The following is a 19,223-nucleotide window of genomic DNA, read 5'->3' on the forward strand; positions in this document are numbered from 1 at the left end:
AAAAATGAGCCGTGTAGTCCATCGGTTGAAATTGATCCATTTTGTACACAAGTGCAGCAATATTCAGCTGTGTTTTTTACCGACAAGATGGTGGCTGTTTACATTCCGGTCACATGACTGCAAGAGGTCTATAGCCCTCGGCCTCTCAACTAGGGTTACAGTGGGGGGCTAGTCCTCTGGTAACCGAGAGAGTTTGACTCCCCACTCACATCTGTATTGAGGTATTTCACTCACGTGACCAAGTCATGTGATGCTGCCATTTTGGACGGCACGGCTCGAATCAGTTTGAATGCGAGGAAGGCGACAAATGAAAAACATAAAAGAAAAAGGAGCGAGATGCAGAAAACACCTTCACTATCCAGCGACGTAGGGCATTTACAGGGCGAGCAGAGGGACAGGTATTTGCAAAAATTGAGGTTAGCAGGCTTAGAGAGCGACGTTTACCTGCTTCCACCAGGATTGTTCACTGACGTACGGAAGTACACAAAGCCCTCGTCTTTACCTGACTTCGGCCCACATGATCCGTATACCTATGTCATTAAAAACCCATCGCCATACACAGGTATTGATCTGAAAGCGTATAAGAGTTTGGATACCTACAAATATTTTGTGTCAGGCTGGGTAACATGCCTACATCAGTGGGTCGTCCCTGGAGCCGGTGGTCGCCATCTGATTACAGCTAAGGTTTGTTCACATTTTCATTTACTTTCGGTCCTCAGGATAAACAAAATGTTATTAAATGTCATTGAAATAACTTCTTAGTCTGTTGAGACATGGCCCGTTATAAGTTTGCTGTTACCAGGCAATGACTAAGAACTGTATTATTAGGGTCGGTGTAGTTGTAGCAGTGTATTAGCAACTAGCTGTTAGCAGTAGCTAATGTCAACAACATCATAGCTGGTATGTTACTGTAGTAATGTTTACGTTCAGTCATTTGGATGACTGTTAAAACCTTCCAGTCTCAAGTTTTTCCTTTACTGGATTTACTAGTTTACTGAGCTAGCGCGCTCGGGCAAGCCGGGAGCTAGTGCGCGCTAGCCGGCCTGCCGGCCGGGAGCCTGGCTAGCGCACGCGCTAGCTCAGTAAACTAGTAAATCCAGTAAAGGAAAAACTTGAGACTGAAAGGTTTTAACAGTCATCCAAATGACTGAACGTAAACATTGCTACAGTAACATACCAGCTACTGTTGTTGACATTAGCTAGCTTGTCGTTCAAAATGCAAAATGGCGGACACCGGGGTGTCACGTGACCCTGTGACGTCAGGTGAAATACCTCAATTGCAGCGTACCTTACCAGATGGCAGTAGGTACCATTTTTATGATGGTCTTTGGTATGACCCACCCACAAGTAGAACTTCATTGTGTAACATGAAAAGATCACCACAGATGATGAATTTTCACAATTCTTGTTTACTTCTATATTGATAAACTTGATTTGATGCTAAACTAATCACATTTGATTGATATATAATATATAGTGAAAAACTGTATGAGAGAAGAAAAAGACATAAGATTTGTATTAAGTACTTTCAAGGTTGAAATAAAATTGTATGGAGTAAAATCCAGTTGTTTTCTTTCATTTTTATTTGTTCTACTTCAAGTAAAGTATAAATATGGGAAAATAATACAGTAACAAAATACAATTACTGAAGTCTTTTCCATTCCTACCCACATGAAAGTCAAAACCTCCAGCTCACATGACTTTTTTTGTTGCATCTGAATTCACACCTCTCATCTCAACCAGCTGCCATGTGAACCTTTCTGGCAGGCTTTCTAAAAAATTAATAGTCCACCCCCTATTTATATCTGTATTTGTATCTGTCGAGAACACACTATTTGTTCAGCCCGCGTAATGTATTGGTATTTAGTTACATCCCTAATGTATACACAGTGCTTCTGCCTTCCCTGCTTCATAATAGTGTGTGCACAGACAAGCACACATGAGAAAACACCGCCAACCACAAACTACTGATTGACATGTGAGTCATCCACAGCCCATGTACCATTACTCAATGCAGAAGCGCAAATGCAATTTTGTTCACACAAACACAATAAACATCCCAAATGATGTTTATTCTAAGAAACGGTTAGACAGATAGATCTCTTGACCTATCTACTATCACTTTATTCATCATCTTATTCCTCCTTATGCCAGATACCCTTCCTGCTGCAACCCTCCTATTTCCAGACTTGGGAAACAACCATTCACACACACACACACACACACACACACACACACACACACACACCTATGGACAATTTACAGTAGCCAGTTAACCTAACTGCATGTCTTTGGACTGGGGGAAACCAGAGCACCCGGAGGAAACCCACGCAGACACAGGGAGAACATATTACAGCAGCACAGAGAGTTAGAACATAGCATATACTAAAAGTTATTGAACATTATGGCCAGCACACTGATGCAGTGGTTAGCACTGCTGCCTCACGGCAAGAAGGTTCTGGGTTCGAACTTGCCAGTCAACTGGGGTCTTTCTATGTGGAGTTTGCATGTTCTCTCTGTGCCTGTGTGGGTTCCTTCTAATAGTCCAAAGACATGTGGATTAGGTCAACTGGCTACTCTAAAATGCCCACAGGTGTGAATAGAAGTGTGAATGGCTGTCTGTTAGCCCCATGATAGTTTGGTGACCTGTCCAGCATCAGCTTGAATTGGTTCCAGTCCACCCATGACCAACAATAGATAAGCATTATATAAAATAAGAATAAATCTATCAAAAAACTTCCAGTACTGTGGAAGGGTGTGGGGTGTAACCTGTCTTCTAATTTAACACATATCCATGCGGAATAGATACTGAATGCTAATGACATCTCCTGAGTGTTTGAGGTCAATAATGCTGCTCTGGCTGATCATTATTCAGGAAGTAGAGCCTTGATTAATGGGAACTACTTTGAGAAGACAAGTTTATTTATATACAGCTATCGTTAATTGTGGAAGGTTCACAAAGCAGGATAAATCCAAACAACAACAAATAATAAAAGAAAATAAACAAGACAGAGTCATCTGTATCCCCCGCTCTATATACCAAATATATACCAAGTTTCAAGATATTATTTGTCACATTTTTCAAGTTCTGCTGCAGGAAACCAACCCTACCTCTTTACACTGACCTCAGCAGCCCATGGCATAAACTCACCGGACCTTTGGTCCAGGTGAGCTAAAAATTAAAATTTCTCACATTTCTTAGTATCAAAAGGCACATATACCTGTACATTACTTAATCAACACATATACCAACTTTCAAGACCATACCACTCATAGTTTTCAAGTTCTGCTCTGGAAACAAAACCTACCCCTAAGACTAACCTGAGAGACTAAGTCTGAAATTGTTTCCATGGAAACATGAAAAATTAAAATTTCTCAAATTTCTTAGTATGAAAAGGCACATCTGCATCACCTTGTTAACATGTATACCAAGTTTCAAATCTGTATCATGAATAGTTTTAATAATAATAATAATAATGATAATAATAATAAGTTAAATTTATATAGTGCCTTTCAAGAAACCCAAGGACGCTTTACAATTATAGACAAGGGAAAACAATAAATTAATAAATAAATAATAATAATAATAAATCGTCTCGTCTCGTCTTCTTCCGCTTATCCAGGACCGGGTCGCGGAGGCAGCAGTCTAAGCATGGAAGCCCAAACTTCCCTTTCCCCAGACACCTCGGCCAGCTCCTCGGGAAGAACACCGAGGCGTTCCCAGGCCAGCCGAGAGACATAGTCCCTCCAGCGTGTCCTGGGTCTTCCCCGGGGCCTCCTCCCAGGGGGACATGCCTGGAACACCTCCCCAGGGAGGCGTCCAGGAGGCATCCGAAAAAGATGCCCGAGCCACCTCAGCTGATTCCTCTCGATGTGGAGCAGCAGCGGCTCTACTCCGAGCTCCTCCCGAGTGACTGTGCTTCTCACCCTATCTCTAAGGGAGCGCCCAGCCACCCTGCGAAGGAAACTCATTTCAGCCGCTTGTATCCACGATCTTGTTCTTTCGGTCATTACCCAAAGCTCATGACCATAGGTGAGAGTCGGAACGTAGATCGACCGGTAAATTGAGAGCTTCGCCTTTTGGCTCAGCTCCTTCTTCACCACGACGGACCGGTAAAGCGACTGCATCACTGCGGAGGCTGCACCGATCCGCCTGTCGATCTCACGCTCCATCCTTCCCTCACTCGTGAACAAGATCCCGAGATACTTAAACTCCTCCACTTGAGGCAGGACTTCTCCACCAACCTGGAGAGGGCAAGCCACCCTTTTCCGGTCGAGAACCATGGCCTCGGACTTGGAGGTGCTGATTCTCATCCCAGCCGCTTCACACTCGACTGCAGACCGCCCCAGTGCATGCTGAAGGTCCTGGTTTGAAGAAGCCAACAGGACAACATCATCCGCAAAAAGCAGAGATGAAATCCTGTGGTTCCCAAACAGGATTCCTTCTGGCCCCTGGCTGCGCCTAGAAATTCTGTCCATAAAAATTATGAACAGAACCGGTGACAAAGGGCAGCCCTGCCGGAGTCCAACATGCACTGGGAACAGGTCTGACTTACTGCCGGCAATGCGAACCAGACTCCTGCTCCGTTCGTACAGGGACCGGACAGCCCTTAGCAAAGAGCCCCGAACCCCATACTCCCGAAGCACCCCCCACAGAATACCACGGGGGACACGGTCGAATGCCTTCTCCAGATCCACAAAGCACATGTGGACTGGTTGGGCAAACTCCCATGAACCCTCGAGCACCCTATGAAGGGTATAGAGCTGGTCCAGTGTTCCGCGACCAGGACGAAAACCGCATTGTTCCTCCTGGATCCGAGGTTCGACTATTGGTCGAATTCTCCTCTCCAGTACCCTGGAGTAAACTTTCCCTGGGAGGCTGAGAAGTGTGATTCCCCTATAATTGGAGCACACTCTCCGGTCCCCTTTCTTAAAAAGAGGGACCACCACCCCAGTCTGCCACTCCAGAGGCACTGTCACCGACCGCCACGCAATGTTGCAGAGGCGTGTCAACCAAGACAGCCCCACAACATCCAGAGACTTGAGATACTCAGGGCGGATCTCATCCACCCCCGGTGCCTTGCCACCGAGGAGCTTGCAAACCACCTCAGTGACTTCGGCTTGGGTAATGGATGAGTCCACCTCTGAGTCATCAGCCTCAGTCTCCTCAGTGGAAGACATGATGGTGGGATTGAGGAGATCCTCAAAGTATTCCTTCCACCGCCCGACAATGTCCCCAGTCGAGGTCAACAGCTCCCCACCCGCACTGTAAACAGTGTTGGCAGAGTACTGCTTCCCCCTCCTGAGGCGCCGGACGGTTTGCCAGAATTTCTTCGAGGCCGACCAATAGTCCTTCTCCATGGCCTCCCCGAACTCCTCCCAGTTCCGAGTTTTTGCCTCCGCAACTGCCCGAGCTGCAGCACGCCTGGCCTGCCGATACCCGTCGGCTGCCTCAGGAGTCCCGGAGGTCAACATGGCCCGATAGGACTCCTTCTTCAGCTTGACGGCATCCCTTACTTCCGGTGTCCACCACCGGGTTCGGGGATTGCCGCCACGACAGGCACCGGAGACCTTGCGGCCACAGCTCCGAACAGCTGCGTCCACAATGGAGGTAGAGAACATGGTCCACTCAGACTCAATGTCCCCCGCCTCCCTCGGAAGCTGGGAAAAGCTCTCCCGGAGGTGGGAGTTAAAGACCTCCCCAACAGAGTGCTCGGCCAGACGTTCCCAGCAGACCCTCACCATACGTTTGGGCCTGCCAGGTCTGTCCAGCTTCCTCCTCCGCCAGCAGATCCAACTCACCACCAGGTGGTGATCAGTTGACAACTCAGCCCCTCTCTTCACCCGAGTGTCCAAGACATAGGGTCGGAGATCAGATGACACGACTACAAAGTCGATCATCGACCTCCGACCTAAGGTGTCCTGGTGCCACGTGCACTTATGGACACCCCTATGCTCGAACATGGTGTTCGTTATGGACAAACTGTGACTAGCACAGAAGTCCAATAACAAAACACCACTCGGGTTCAGATCGGGGAGGCCATTCCTCCCAACCACGCCCCTCCAGGTGTCACTGTCATCGCCCACGTGAGCATTGAAGTCCCCCAGTAGCACAATGGAGTCCCCAGTCTGAGCACCCCTCAGTGCCTCTCCCAGGGACTCCAAGAAGGCCGGATACTCTATACTGCTATTTGGCCCGTAGGCACAAACAACAGCAAGAGCCCTCTCCCCAATCCGAAGGCGCAGAGAGGTGACCCTCTCGTTCACTGGGGTAAACTCCAACACATGGCGGCTGAGCTGGGGAGCTATAAGGAGGCCCACACCAGCCCGCCGCCGCTCACCACGGGCGACTCCAGAGAAGTGGAAAGTCCAGCCCCTCTCGAGGAGCTGGGTTCCAGAGCCCAAGCTGTGCATGGAGGTGAGCCCGACTATCTCTAGCCGGTACCTCTCAACCTCCCGCACAAGCTCAGGCTCCTTCCCCCCCAGCGAAGTGACATTCCATGTCCCAACAGCCAGCCGCTGTGTCCGGGGATCAGGTCGTCGAGGCCCCTGCCTTCGACTGCCACCCAATCCACACTGCACCAAACCCCTACTGCTACCTCTGTGGGTGGTGAACCCACAGGAGGTCGGGCCCACGTCACCTCTTCGGGCTGAGCCCGGCCAGGCCCCATGGGCAAAGGCCCGGCCACCAAGCGCTCGCATACGAGCCCCAACCCCGGGCCTGGCTCCAGGGTGGGGCCCCGGCTGCGTCCTACCGGGCGACGTCACGGTCCTGGATTTTTTCTCCATAGGGGTTTTTTGGTGAACTATAATAATAATAATAATAATAATTATATATATATATATATATATATATATATATATATATATATATATATATATATATATATATATATATTATTATATAATATAATAATAATAAATAATAATAAATAATAATAAAAAATAAAAAAATAAAAAAAAGTAAAAAGTCCACCAAGTAGGGGTCAGGATGTAATTCCCGTGGTGTAGCAGCCACAGTCACACCAAAAGGCGCACGAAAACGAGTCCCACATCTCCAGCACCGCCGCCATGACGCTGTCAGCAATATCGCTCGAACACCACGCCATGGATCCACAAAGCGAGCAGAGAAGCTCCGCCACACAGAGCGCTGGTGTGTCCCAAACCGCCTGCACAGCCGCTGCAACGCCACCGAGCAACATTGCTGGGAACATCACGCCAAGCACTAAAGCACAGAGCGCTGGACAACCACGATGTAAAATGAGCAACAGGCTCACTGCAGTCCACAGCTGGGAGCACAGGCATCACCCACAGCGAACCAAGGCCTGGAGGGAACCGGCGCCCAAAACTGGGTCTGGAGCTACACCACAACCGGCGGACAAAAACACTCAAACAAACATCAAACTACTCAAACACACAGAAAAAATAAATAAATAAATGAAATGAAAATAGAAAACGAAAGAAAATAAAAATTAAATTAAAAAAAGCTCTGGTGAGAAGCGGCAGCCAGAACATGCATGACATACTCTCAACTGGAAACGGAAACGAAACAAAAGATTTGGATAAATAGTTTTGGATAAATGCTCCGGAAACGAACATTGCTCTTCGAAACTAAGTCAAAATCTGTTTTTTATGTAAAAATTTGAAAAATACTTTTTTTTTTCAAAAATCCAAAATAGCAAAAGGCACCAATTCACATGCTGTGTGATACGTATACAACGTTTCATGAAGATATTTTCAGTAGTTTTAAAGATATGGCCCGGAAATGAAAACATGACCGGATGGACAGACAGATGGACGGACAGAACCCGTTTCTATATCCTCCGTCAAACTTCATTTGGGTGAGGGATAAAAAGTATAGCTTGAATAAAACAACAACAAACAAACAATAAAAGGAAATTAAAAAAAAAATCAAAGTATAACCTGAAGTAAAAAAAAAAAACTCAATGCACAAACACACAGTGCCCCCCAGGACAGAAAAAAATATAAAAAAAAACCCACCTTTTGGAGCTTCATCTCACACTGAACAAAAGAGGGGAAAAAAATCCCACCTTTAATTGAAGTAAATTTATTCAGAAAAAAACAAATCCATCATCAAGAAATTATTATTTTCAAAAAAACCCGTGCCACTATTATTGACCACCCTGGAAATGAGAGTAAACACAATGTAACTGAAGCATGTTTCCTATTAAATTGTACATGTTTGAGTTGATTAGAGTGTGTAGGAACTGTCAAGCTGTTATCCATGATTTTCTGATTAACTGGGGGACAAATATGAGGTGAAACAGAGACCAAATTCCATTAGTCATCCATCAACATGGGAAAGATAAGAGAGAACATACAAACTAAATGAGGGAGAAGCGTGTTGACCTTCATAAGTCAGGGAATGGTTATAAAAAATAGCTACTCACCTAAAAATATCCATTTCTACTGTTAGAGCAGTAATAAATAAGTAGACACCAACGGGAACTGTTACAAACTTGCCTGGAAGAGAACACAGGTTTATTTTGCCCCCATGTACAGTGAGGAGGAGGGTAAAAGATTTTTAAAAATCCTCAAGGATCACTGTTGGTGAATTACAAGAAAAAGTAAAATCTTGGAGTTTCCAAGTCTCCAAAACCACCATCAGACTCCACCTTCATGCCAACAGATTATTTGGAAAGTAATCCAGAAAAAAAAGCCTTTTCTGTCAGTTAACCACAAACGTAAGCACCTGAAGTTTACTCTACGACAACTTTGACTGGAACCGTGTTCTATGGTCTGATGTAAAAAAAGAATGGTGTTTTTTGCTAATAAACACTCAAGGTGGGTTTGGTGTAAAAAGAAGGATGGCTATAATGAAAAAAACCTGATCCCAACTGTAAAATATGGTTGAAGTTCTGTGATGTTTATCTCTGCCAACTTTGTTGGAGGAGGTGATGCTTTTTCCTCTATTTGTTTGTTTGCCTTTTCCCAATGTAATTCAAATAGTAGTGAATGGATTTTGATTCAATTTTGTGGAAAGGTGGGCCACAGGCCAAGGAAAAATTGATTAGATTTTGATGCAAATCCAAATATGTGGCTTGGTGGAGGTATGCACTCTACAGAGTGCCCTTCTAGTTTGGGGCTGTTTTTCCTCCAATGGTACTGGAAACCTTATTAGGGTACATGGCATCATGGACTCCATGTGGGTGACACGATGGTGTACCTGTAAGTAGTTAGCATGGTCGCCTCACAGCAAGAAGGTTCTGGGTTCGAGCCCAGCGGCTGGCGGGGGCCTTTCTGTGTGGAGTTTGCATGTTCTCCCCGTGGGTTTCCTCCGGGTGCTGTGGTTTCCCCCACAGTTCAAAGACATACTCTTCGGTTAATATGGGACAGCCTTGGGCTGAGGTGCCCTTGAGTGAGGCACCTAACTCCCAACTGCTCCCCGAGCACTGTTAGCATGGCTGCCCACTGCTCTGGGTATGTGTGATTGCTCATGTGTGTGTTCATTGCTTCAGATGGGTTAAATGCAGAGAGGAATTTCACAAGCGTGTGATGAATAAAGTTGTTGTTCTCCTTCTAAACACCAGGACATCAAAATTTGGCTGCCTCTGCCAGGAAACTAAAACTGGGTCATCGTTGGATCTTCCAGCAGGACAATGATACGAACCATATGTTCAAATCAACACAAAAATGGTTCGCTGAGCACAGAATCAAGCTTCTGCCATGGCCATCTCAGTCCCCTGACCTGAACCCGATTGAAAACCTGTGGGCTGAGCTGAAGAGGAGAGAGCACAAGAGAAGGCCAAGGACCCTGAATGAACTTGAGAGATTGTGTAAAGAGGAATGGTCTCAGATACCCTGCTCTGTATCTCCAACCTTATAAAATGTTATAGGAGACTCAGTGTTGTTTTACTGGTAAAGGGAGGTTGTACAAAATATTAAATGCAGGGGTGCCAATAATCATAGCACCTGTGTTTTTGTTGAAAATAATTATTTCTTGACGAGGGATTTGTTTTATTCTGAATAAATTTATTTCAATTAAAGGTTGGATTTTTCTCATTTTTTCAGTGTGAGATGAAGCGACTTCACCAAAAGGTACATTTTCCTATCCCTTTTTACTACTTTTTACAAGGGCTGCTGATAATCATGGAGGGCACTGTAAATAAATTCCTAATTTATAAAGGCATTATCACCGAAAAAAAAAAAAAAAACCTGACTAAATTCTTTGTAGCTGTGGATTAAGTGTTCCATTATGCTGAATGTAATGTAGACTGCCTTATAAATCAGAGGTAACACATTGTTCAATTTCAGTTAGTGTTAAATTTGATCATTGTTAATGCTACACCTCTGAGTTACTAATTACACCTGATTACAAATGAAATTCCAGTAACAATAACACAGACGACCTTCAGCAGTCTAAGAATCTCAGAGCAATCACTCGCAGCTACTTTTTTAGTAATTTGGGTTCGGATTGTACACGTCAAAATATTCAGGATTTAGCTCATATCAGTACAGACTTAGGTACTCAGGTCAATGTATTTGGAAACACTAATATAAGGTCAACAAATAAGCACACATTAATACTTAATTAATGCTTTCATAATGATGAATTAATACATGCACAAATGCATTATTGTCTTTAGTTAATAATGAAACATACACGTTAACAGCCGCCTGAGGCATTTTGAATAGCCATTAATAATGGTAAGTTAAGTATTAACATCTTGTAAATTTACTGTGTTAATTATTGTCCCTTGCAGTATATAAATATTGTAGGCTGTAATGTAAGTCCAGGCAATGTGAGACTTTTTTCTATTCATTTTCCAACACCCCTAATTTTAAACTAAAACCCAATACAGAATATAAATACAAATGATGACTCAAACTGAACTGATCTTATACGTATGCCAGAGTCCATATTGTGTGCTTCAGTGGATGAACCTTTTGGAGATTTTATAATATTTGATTTTGACCATGTTGTTGTTGTTACTGGTGTTAGATTAGAATGAAGAACTGTTCTAGCTTAAAGTTTGGTTTAACCTGTTGTTTACAAAAATGCCAGTAATAATATAAAGGATCTTTATTAATACTGCAAATCATGATGAAGATGTTAATACTTGACAAATGTGCAGCAGAATACTGCTCTCCAGACTTCTACTATAAACAATTGGGTAAAGTGCATTGGTTTTTACATAACAGGCATTTAGCAGACACTCTTATCCAGAGTGACGTACAATGAGCACACACACACACACAAAAAAAAAAAAAAGAGCACCCTGGGAGTTAGGTGCCTTGCTCAAGGGCACTTCAGCCAAGGATTTTCCAGCCAGTTCAGGGACTCAAACCAGGGACCCTTTGGGCCCAAGGCAGCTTCTCTCACCTTTAGGTCATGTGATCTAAAGTTGTGGGCATGGATGAGAGTACTAAATACTGACTTTGTGTCCATCTGCAAACTAGTCGATCCTTTCTGTGTACTTCATTTACGTGACGAATTTAAGTGAACTCAAACAATGAAAGTTGAATGCAAGTTAAAAACTTCAGTTTAACTTCAGTTTTCAGTGCAAGAAAATTCAGTGGTGGAAATGGTTGAAAGGAAGTGATGGTTCAGTGGTTAAGCTTTGGTGCTATAGCTCAAGAGGTTTTCTGTTCAAATCCCAGTATCACCAACCTGCCATGGCTAGGTCACTGATATTGTACAACCCTGATTCCAAAAAAGTTGGGACAAAATACAAATTGTAAATAAAAACGGAATGCAATGATGTGGAAGTTTCAAAATTGCATATTTTATTCAGAATAGAACATAGATGACATATGTTTAAACTGAGAAAATATATCATTTAAAGAGAAAAATTAGGTGATTTTAAATTTCATGACAACAACACATCTCAAAAAAGTTGGGACAAGGCCATGTTTACCACTGTGAGACATCCCCTTTTCTCTTTACAACAGTCTGTAAACGTCTGGGGACTGAGGAGACAAGTTGCTCAAGTTTAGGGATAGGAATGTTAACCCATTCTTGTCTAATGTAGGATTCTAGTTGCTCAACTGTCTTAGGTCTTTTTTGTTGTATCTTCCGTTTTATGATGCGCCAAATGTTTTCTGTGGGTGAAAGATCTGGACTGCAGGCTGGCCAGTTCAGTACCCAGACCCTTCTTCTACGCAGCCATGATGCTGTAATTGATGCAGCATGTGGTTTGGCATTGTCATGTTGGAAAATGCAAGGTCTTCCCTGAAAGAGACATCGTCTTGATGGGAGCATATGTTGCTCTAGAACCTGGATATACCTTTCAGCATTGATGGTGTCTTTCCAGATGTGTAAGCTGCCCATGCCACACACACACTAATGCAACCCCATACATTACAATCAGAGATGCAGGCTTCTGAACTGAGCGCTGATAACAACTTCTCCTCTTTAGTCCGAATGACACGGCATCCCTGATTTCCATAAAGAACTTCAAATTTTGATTTGTCTGGCCACAGAACAGTTTTCCACTTTGCCACAGTCCATTTTAAATGAGCCTTGGCCCAGAGAAGACGTCTGCGCTTCTGGATCATGTTTAGATACGGCTTCTTCTTTGAACTATAGAGTTTTAGCTGGCAACGGTGGATGGCACGGTGAATTGTGTTCACAGATAATGTTCTCTGGAAATATTCCTGAGCCCATTTGTGATTTCCAATACAGAAGCATGCCTGTACTGTATGTGATGCAGTGCCGTCTAAGGGCCCGAAGATCACGGGCACCCAGTATGGTTTTCCAGCCTTGACCCTTACACACAGAGATTCTTCCAGATTCTCTGAATCTTTTGATGATATTATGCACTGTAGATGATGATATGTTCAAACTCTTTGCAATTTTACACTGTCGAACTCCTTTCTGATATTACTCCACTATTTGTCAGCGCAGAATGAGGGGGATTGGTGATCCTCTTCCCATCTTTACTTCTGAGAGCCGCTGCCACTCCAAGATGCTCTTTTTATACCCAGTCATGTTAATGACCTATTGCCAATTGACCTAATGAGTTGCAATTTGGTCCTCCAGCTGTTCCTTTTTTGTACCTTTAACTTTTACAGCCTCTTATTGCCCCGTCCCAACTTTTTTGAGATGTGTTGCTGTCATGAAATTTCACATGAGCCAATATTTGGCATGAAATTTCAAAATGTCTCACTTTCGACATTTGATATGTTGTCTATGTTCTATTGTGAATACAATATCAGTTTTTGAGATTTGTAAATTATTGTATTTCGTTTTATTTACAATTTTTACTTTGTCCCAACTTTTTTGGATCGGGGTTGTATATTACTGGGAATATGTAACAGTTATTCTATGAAATCGAGTCATACACGAGCTGATAGCCGGTGAGACGCATGGCACCCAGTCGGCTATAAGCCATGTACGGCAAGATTAAGTGCAATAACTATTTTATTCTATCCACAGTCACTGGATTTTGAGAAACAGAGCATTTTTATTTTTTGCAAATTCAATAAATAAAAACTTTATACAAAATGTCCAACAAAATCATTTCTGCTTGGAATGTAAACAAACCGGCAAAATGACAGTAGCAATTTGTGAAAAAAATGCTATAATAATCTCATCTCATCTCATTATCTCTAGCCGCTTTATCCTTCTACAGGGTCGCAGGCAAGCTGGAACCTATCCCAGCTGACTACGGGCGAAAGGCGGGGTACACCCTGGACAAGTCGCCAGGTCATCACAGGGCTGACACATAGACACAGACAACCATCCACACTCACATTCACACCTACGGTCAATTTAGAGTCACCAGTTAACCTAACCTGCATGTCTTTGGACTGTGGGGGAAACCGGAGCACCCGGAGGAAACCCACGCGGACACGGGGAGAACATGCAAACTCCACACAGAAAGGCCCTCGCCGGCCACGGGGCTCGAACCCAGGACCTTCTTGCTGTGAGGCGACAGCGCTAACCACTACACCACCGTGCCGCCCCGCTATAATAATAATTCTTGAAAAATAAAAAAGATACGCTCTTACCATCAAATACCTCATCTCATCTCATTATCTCTAGCTGCTTTATCCTGTTCTACAGGGTCGCAGGCAAGCTGGAGCCTATCCCAGCTGACTATGGGCGAAAGGCGGGGTACACCCTGGACAAGTCGCCAGGTCATCACAGGGCTGACACATAGACACAGACAACCATTCACACCTACGATCAATTTAGAGTCACCAGTTAACCTAACCTGCATGTCTTTGGACTGTGGGGGAAACCGGAGCACCCGGAGGAAACCCACGCGGACACGGGGAAAACATGCAAACTCCGCACAGAAAGGCCCTCGCCGACCACGGGGCTTGAACCCGGACCTTCTTGCTGTGAGGCGACAGCGCTAACCACTACACCACCGTGCCGCCATCAAATACCTTTATTCCACAATTTTGTTCCTTTTTTTTATTTTTGGAGTTTTGCTTTCAAGTAGAGTTTTTATTTTATCCTCGGTTGGTTCAGCAACACGCGCAACCATTTTATTTTTCTCTACTCACCATATATGAGCTGATAGCCTAGTAGTAGAGTAGCCAATCAGAGCGCACGATTGCTCATATCCAGTGAATTTGGATAGAATAAACAATGATATATTGTAAAGAGTACAGTATTTACCTGTAAATATTTCCTCTGCTGTAAATGTAATAGAAAATCTATTGCAGTGTACCATTATTAATACACTGACTAATTGATTCATCCATCCATCTATTATCCGTAACCACTTATCCTGTACAGGGTCACAGGTAAGCTGGAGCCTATCTCAGCTGGCTATGGGTGAGTGGCAAGGTACACCCTGGACAAGTCACCAGGTTATCGCAGGGCTGACACATAGAGAGGAACAACCATTCACACTCACACCTATGGTCAATTTAGAACCACCAATTAGCCTAACCTGCATGTCTTTGGACTGTGGAGGAAACCGGAGGAAACCCACAGGGAGAACATGCAAACTCCACAAAGAAAGGCCCTCACCGGCCACTGGGCTTGAACCCAGGACCTTCTTGCTGTGAGGTGACAGTGCTAACCACTACACCACCGTGCTGCCCTGATTAATTATCCATCTATCCATCCATTATCTGTAGTCGCTTATCCTGTTCTACAGGGTCACAGGCAAGCTGGAGCCTATCCCAGCTGACTATGGGTGAGAGGTAGGGTACACTCTGGACAAGTCACCAGATCATCACAGGGCTGACACATAGAGACAAACAACCATTCACACTCACATTCACACCTACAGTAAATTTAAAGCCACCAGTTAACCTAACCTGCATGTCTTTGGACTGTGGGGGAAACCGGAGCACCCGGAGGAAACCCACGCAGACACGGGGAGAACATGCAAACGGCACACAGAAAGGCCCCTGTTGGCCGCTGGGCTTGAACCCAGAACCTTCTTGCTGTGCGGTGACAGTGCTAACCACCATGCCGCCCTGATTAATTAATCATTATGAAAACATCAGTTAAGTATAAATATATGCTTACTTCTGGATCTTGTAGTAAAGTGATCAGAATATTCGTAAACATTTTTTAAAATGTCAAAGCACAGTAAAGTTTTTAGGAATGAATTGATTTGTACTTTGCTGAGCTCTGTCAGCGTGATCTATATGTCCATCTGGGTTTAAACAGATACTGTCAGAGTGACAAACACGGACAGTTGCTGTCTCTGAATTCTCTATATGGACCGATGATTGCACTAATGCGCGTGCGCATTACAACAAGGACGCATTATTAATTACGCCAATGTCACGTGCTATCATGTGTAACCAAGTACACTACGATGAGCAAACATTCCAAGATGTGAAATCAGAGTGCGAAGGTAGAAATTTTGCAGTTTGGAAAACAGCTGGTTATTGCACTCAGGCAGCTCACGGTTGGTTGATCGAGTGCGCAAAAGCGCACCGCTGTTCATAATCGCGCGTCGCACGTGAGCTTGTGGGTGGAAAGGAGCCAGGAAGAGGAGGGAAACGCGCAAAATCCAGGGGCTCAGGTGCAAGAACACAGTCCCTGCAGCCCGATCAGACACTAAAGGACAGATATTAGATTATGGCAGATATCCTTTTGACTTTGCAGGGGCGGAGTTACGTTAATCTGGGCAGCACGTGGATGGTGCGCGGCGGGTGAGGCGCTAGAGAGAGAGAGAGAGCAGAGTCGGTGGAAAGCGAGTAAGGCGCGTGAAACAAGGTGTCCGCCCGTGATAGTGACATCCATGATACCATCCATAAAGTAACTCTTTTTAACAACAACAATAATAATAATAATAATAATAATAATAATAATAATAATAATAGACCAACTCGTGTAAGGAATTCTGCGCTTAAGGAAGAAGTGAAGAAGGGAACGAGATGAAAGTAACGGACAGACAGAAGAGGAGGCACGCGGGGAAAGCGGCTACCGCGCGAGCCACAACCGGGGACGTCGGTAAAACAGCCGCGCGCTGCGTTTACGCTTAAAAAGCCACCGACTGAGGACTTCCGAAGAAATAAAACAACAACATCTGGACAGTTCCGCCTCAGAATGGATAACTTGAGTTTTTTCAGCGGCCTGAACTATTCCAATTTCACTGGGAATTTGACCAGTGGCTACACTCTGGCCACTGTCGTAGGACTCGCCGGTTTGGTAAGCTTCCTCATTTTGTTTACTATAGTTGGAAATGTTCTCGTGGTGATCGCGGTGCTGACAAGCAGAGCTCTCAAGCCACCCCAGAATCTTTTCCTGGTGTCTTTGGCCACTGCAGACATCCTCGTGGCCACCCTCATCATCCCTTTCTCTCTGGCAAACGAACTAATGGGTTACTGGTTCTTCGGGCAAGTCTGGTGTGATATCTATCTCGCACTGGACGTCCTCTTCTGTACGTCCTCCATCGTTCACCTGTGTGCCATCAGCTTAGACAGGTACTGGTCAGTAACGCAGGCAGTGGAATACAACCTGAAGCGCACGCCACGCCGAGTGAAGGCAATGATCGTAGTGGTGTGGCTGATCTCGGCTGTGATCTCCTTCCCGCCACTCATCTCCATGGACCGGAGTAGTGAAGGCAGTGAGCGTGAGCCACAGTGTCAGCTTAATGACCACACGTGGTACATCTTGTACTCCAGTATTGGCTCCTTCTTCGCACCGTGTCTCATCATGATCCTTGTCTATGTGCGCATCTACCAGGTGGCCAAAACGCGCACTCGGAGCATGTCAGAGAAGCGTCATGAGCCGGAGGAGGCACCACGCCTTGAAAACAGTCTGAGCCGAGACGACTCTGGGCGGCAGAACGGTCACTGTGCATCTCCACCTCAGCCTGTTAATAAAAAACCTCCTGACGATGAACCTGACGCGGAACTAGATGACAGCAGCTCCTCAGACGAGAAGGCCAAGCGGCCACGCCGTGAGTCAGGAGCAGGCCGAAGAGAACGGCGGACCAGCCGTAAGAACAGCTCCAGCTCCAAGCACTCAAGCCGCAAGTCCCGTGCAAGCAGCAAGTCCCTGGACCTGTTCTCCTCCCGCAGGAAGAGAAGGAGCACCATGTCCAGGAAGAAGATCTCACAAGCCCGTGAGAAGCGCTTCACCTTTGTCCTGGCTGTAGTCATGGGTGTGTTTGTGGTCTGCTGGTTCCCATTTTTCTTCAGCTACAGTCTGTATGGAATCTGCCGGAAGCCGTGCGAGATCCCTGACCCTCTCTTCAAGTTCTTCTTCTGGATTGGCTACTGCAACAGCTCCCTCAACCCTGTTATCTACACTATCTTTAACCAGGATTTCCGCAGAGCTTTCCAGAAGATTCTGTGCAAATCCTTGAAGAGATCTTTTTAGAAGAGCATATTGGTAGGGTGTTCCGAATGGCACAAACACCAGTTCTGCCTGACAGAAAAGCCATGGATGTTTACAAAAAAAAACAACAATCTACTTAGTACTGTATTTTGGCAGCAGCTGTATTCAAACATCAACTGTCCCTCTGCATCAATGCCTTGACAATCTTCCCACAACACAGATGTTAACGATGATCTGTTTTATTATCTAAAGCACTGAGCTGTGTCAGGACAGCAGCTGTGGTCTGTCAGTTCATACAGTAGCAAGGTTCTTCAAAAAATGCCCACCTAAAAGCAGCGACACTGTACTGTGCGGAAACAGACTTATCTTAATTACAGCCACAGGCACTTGTGCATTACCAAGAGACATATTTATGATCAGTTTGCACATATGGCTTTCTTCTTTGGGACTAGAGGGCTATGTAATATGAAAGGTCATTTCCTTTTTAAATGGAGAGATGTAATATAAAAGAGGGGAAATGAAAAACAAATTATGGGACTGTATATTGTTTATGATTTCAGCAAACAAAATTGTACATTGGTTAGTTACTGAATAGAGGAGGTTCAGGTCCTACAGAGAGACATCACTGAAAGATATTGTAGATGAGATGTGTGCTTTCCCACTGTTGCAAGACACCTCTGAGGAAATAAACCCAACAACCCAAAACCTTTTACCTGTGTGCCATTAGCTTAAACTGTCTGTCCAATGATGTGCTTTTAATAAACACTGGATTGCTGCTGAAGCTCTATACGATAAGATGCCATTACTGAGAACCATACTGAACACATAATTTCACGTCATTAAAACAAAGCTGTGTATGATTATATAAGTATTTATAAGCTTACTGTTCTTCGGGATTTATTTATGGATTTTCTGAACAACTGATGCCATTCTGTGCCCATGCTTGTTGATTGTATTATATTGTACTATGACACTGTATATGATGACACTGTATGATATACATTACAAAGGGCAAGGCCATTTTTATCGAATGTTTCTTTTCTGTATGTCATGAAAACCTTTGCTATACCTGGGGATTGGGCCAGGTTTCTTTTTTTTTCCCCAGCTTCTTGTGATATCTTTAAATTGGCCAAACTGGCACCACAAGCACATTTGATGAACGAAAGAAATTGAATAAATAAATAAATAAATAAATAAATTATACTTATACTTACCTCTATAAAAACAGTATATAATGGTTTTGTGGTTCTTTCCTGACTACTGGGTGTATTTTGGGCTGATCAATGACTTGTTTGTTAATTGGTATCACAAACAGTGGCGTGCACAGACATTTTGGGGGACAAGTGCTCTGGGGGGGAAAAGGGCACTTTTTTGCGCATGTGGAACACCTTATTATAAAAGTCTGAGATTTAACCCTCCTCTTGTGTTCGGGTCGCCACTGACCCGTTTTAGTTTTTAAAGGTGTAAAACAACCACTTAATGTTAATTTATTACATCA

At 44.3% G+C, this 19,223-nt stretch overlaps 1 protein-coding gene across 1 annotated transcript; it reads left to right on the plus strand.

The window, feature by feature from the left end:
• Window positions 1–16,489: 16,489 nt before the first annotated feature.
• adra2c (adrenoceptor alpha 2C) lies at window positions 16,490–17,767 on the plus strand. The gene has a single exon (XM_060924862.1). It carries the CDS (start codon window positions 16,490–16,492, stop codon window positions 17,765–17,767), a length of 1,278 nt encoding a protein of 425 aa, XP_060780845.1.
• The last annotated feature ends 1,456 nt before the right edge of the window (window positions 17,768–19,223 follow it).

Source organism: Neoarius graeffei, chromosome 7 (assembly GCF_027579695.1).
Source record: "Neoarius graeffei isolate fNeoGra1 chromosome 7, fNeoGra1.pri, whole genome shotgun sequence".
Classification (NCBI taxonomy): Eukaryota; Metazoa; Chordata; class Actinopteri; order Siluriformes; family Ariidae; genus Neoarius; species Neoarius graeffei.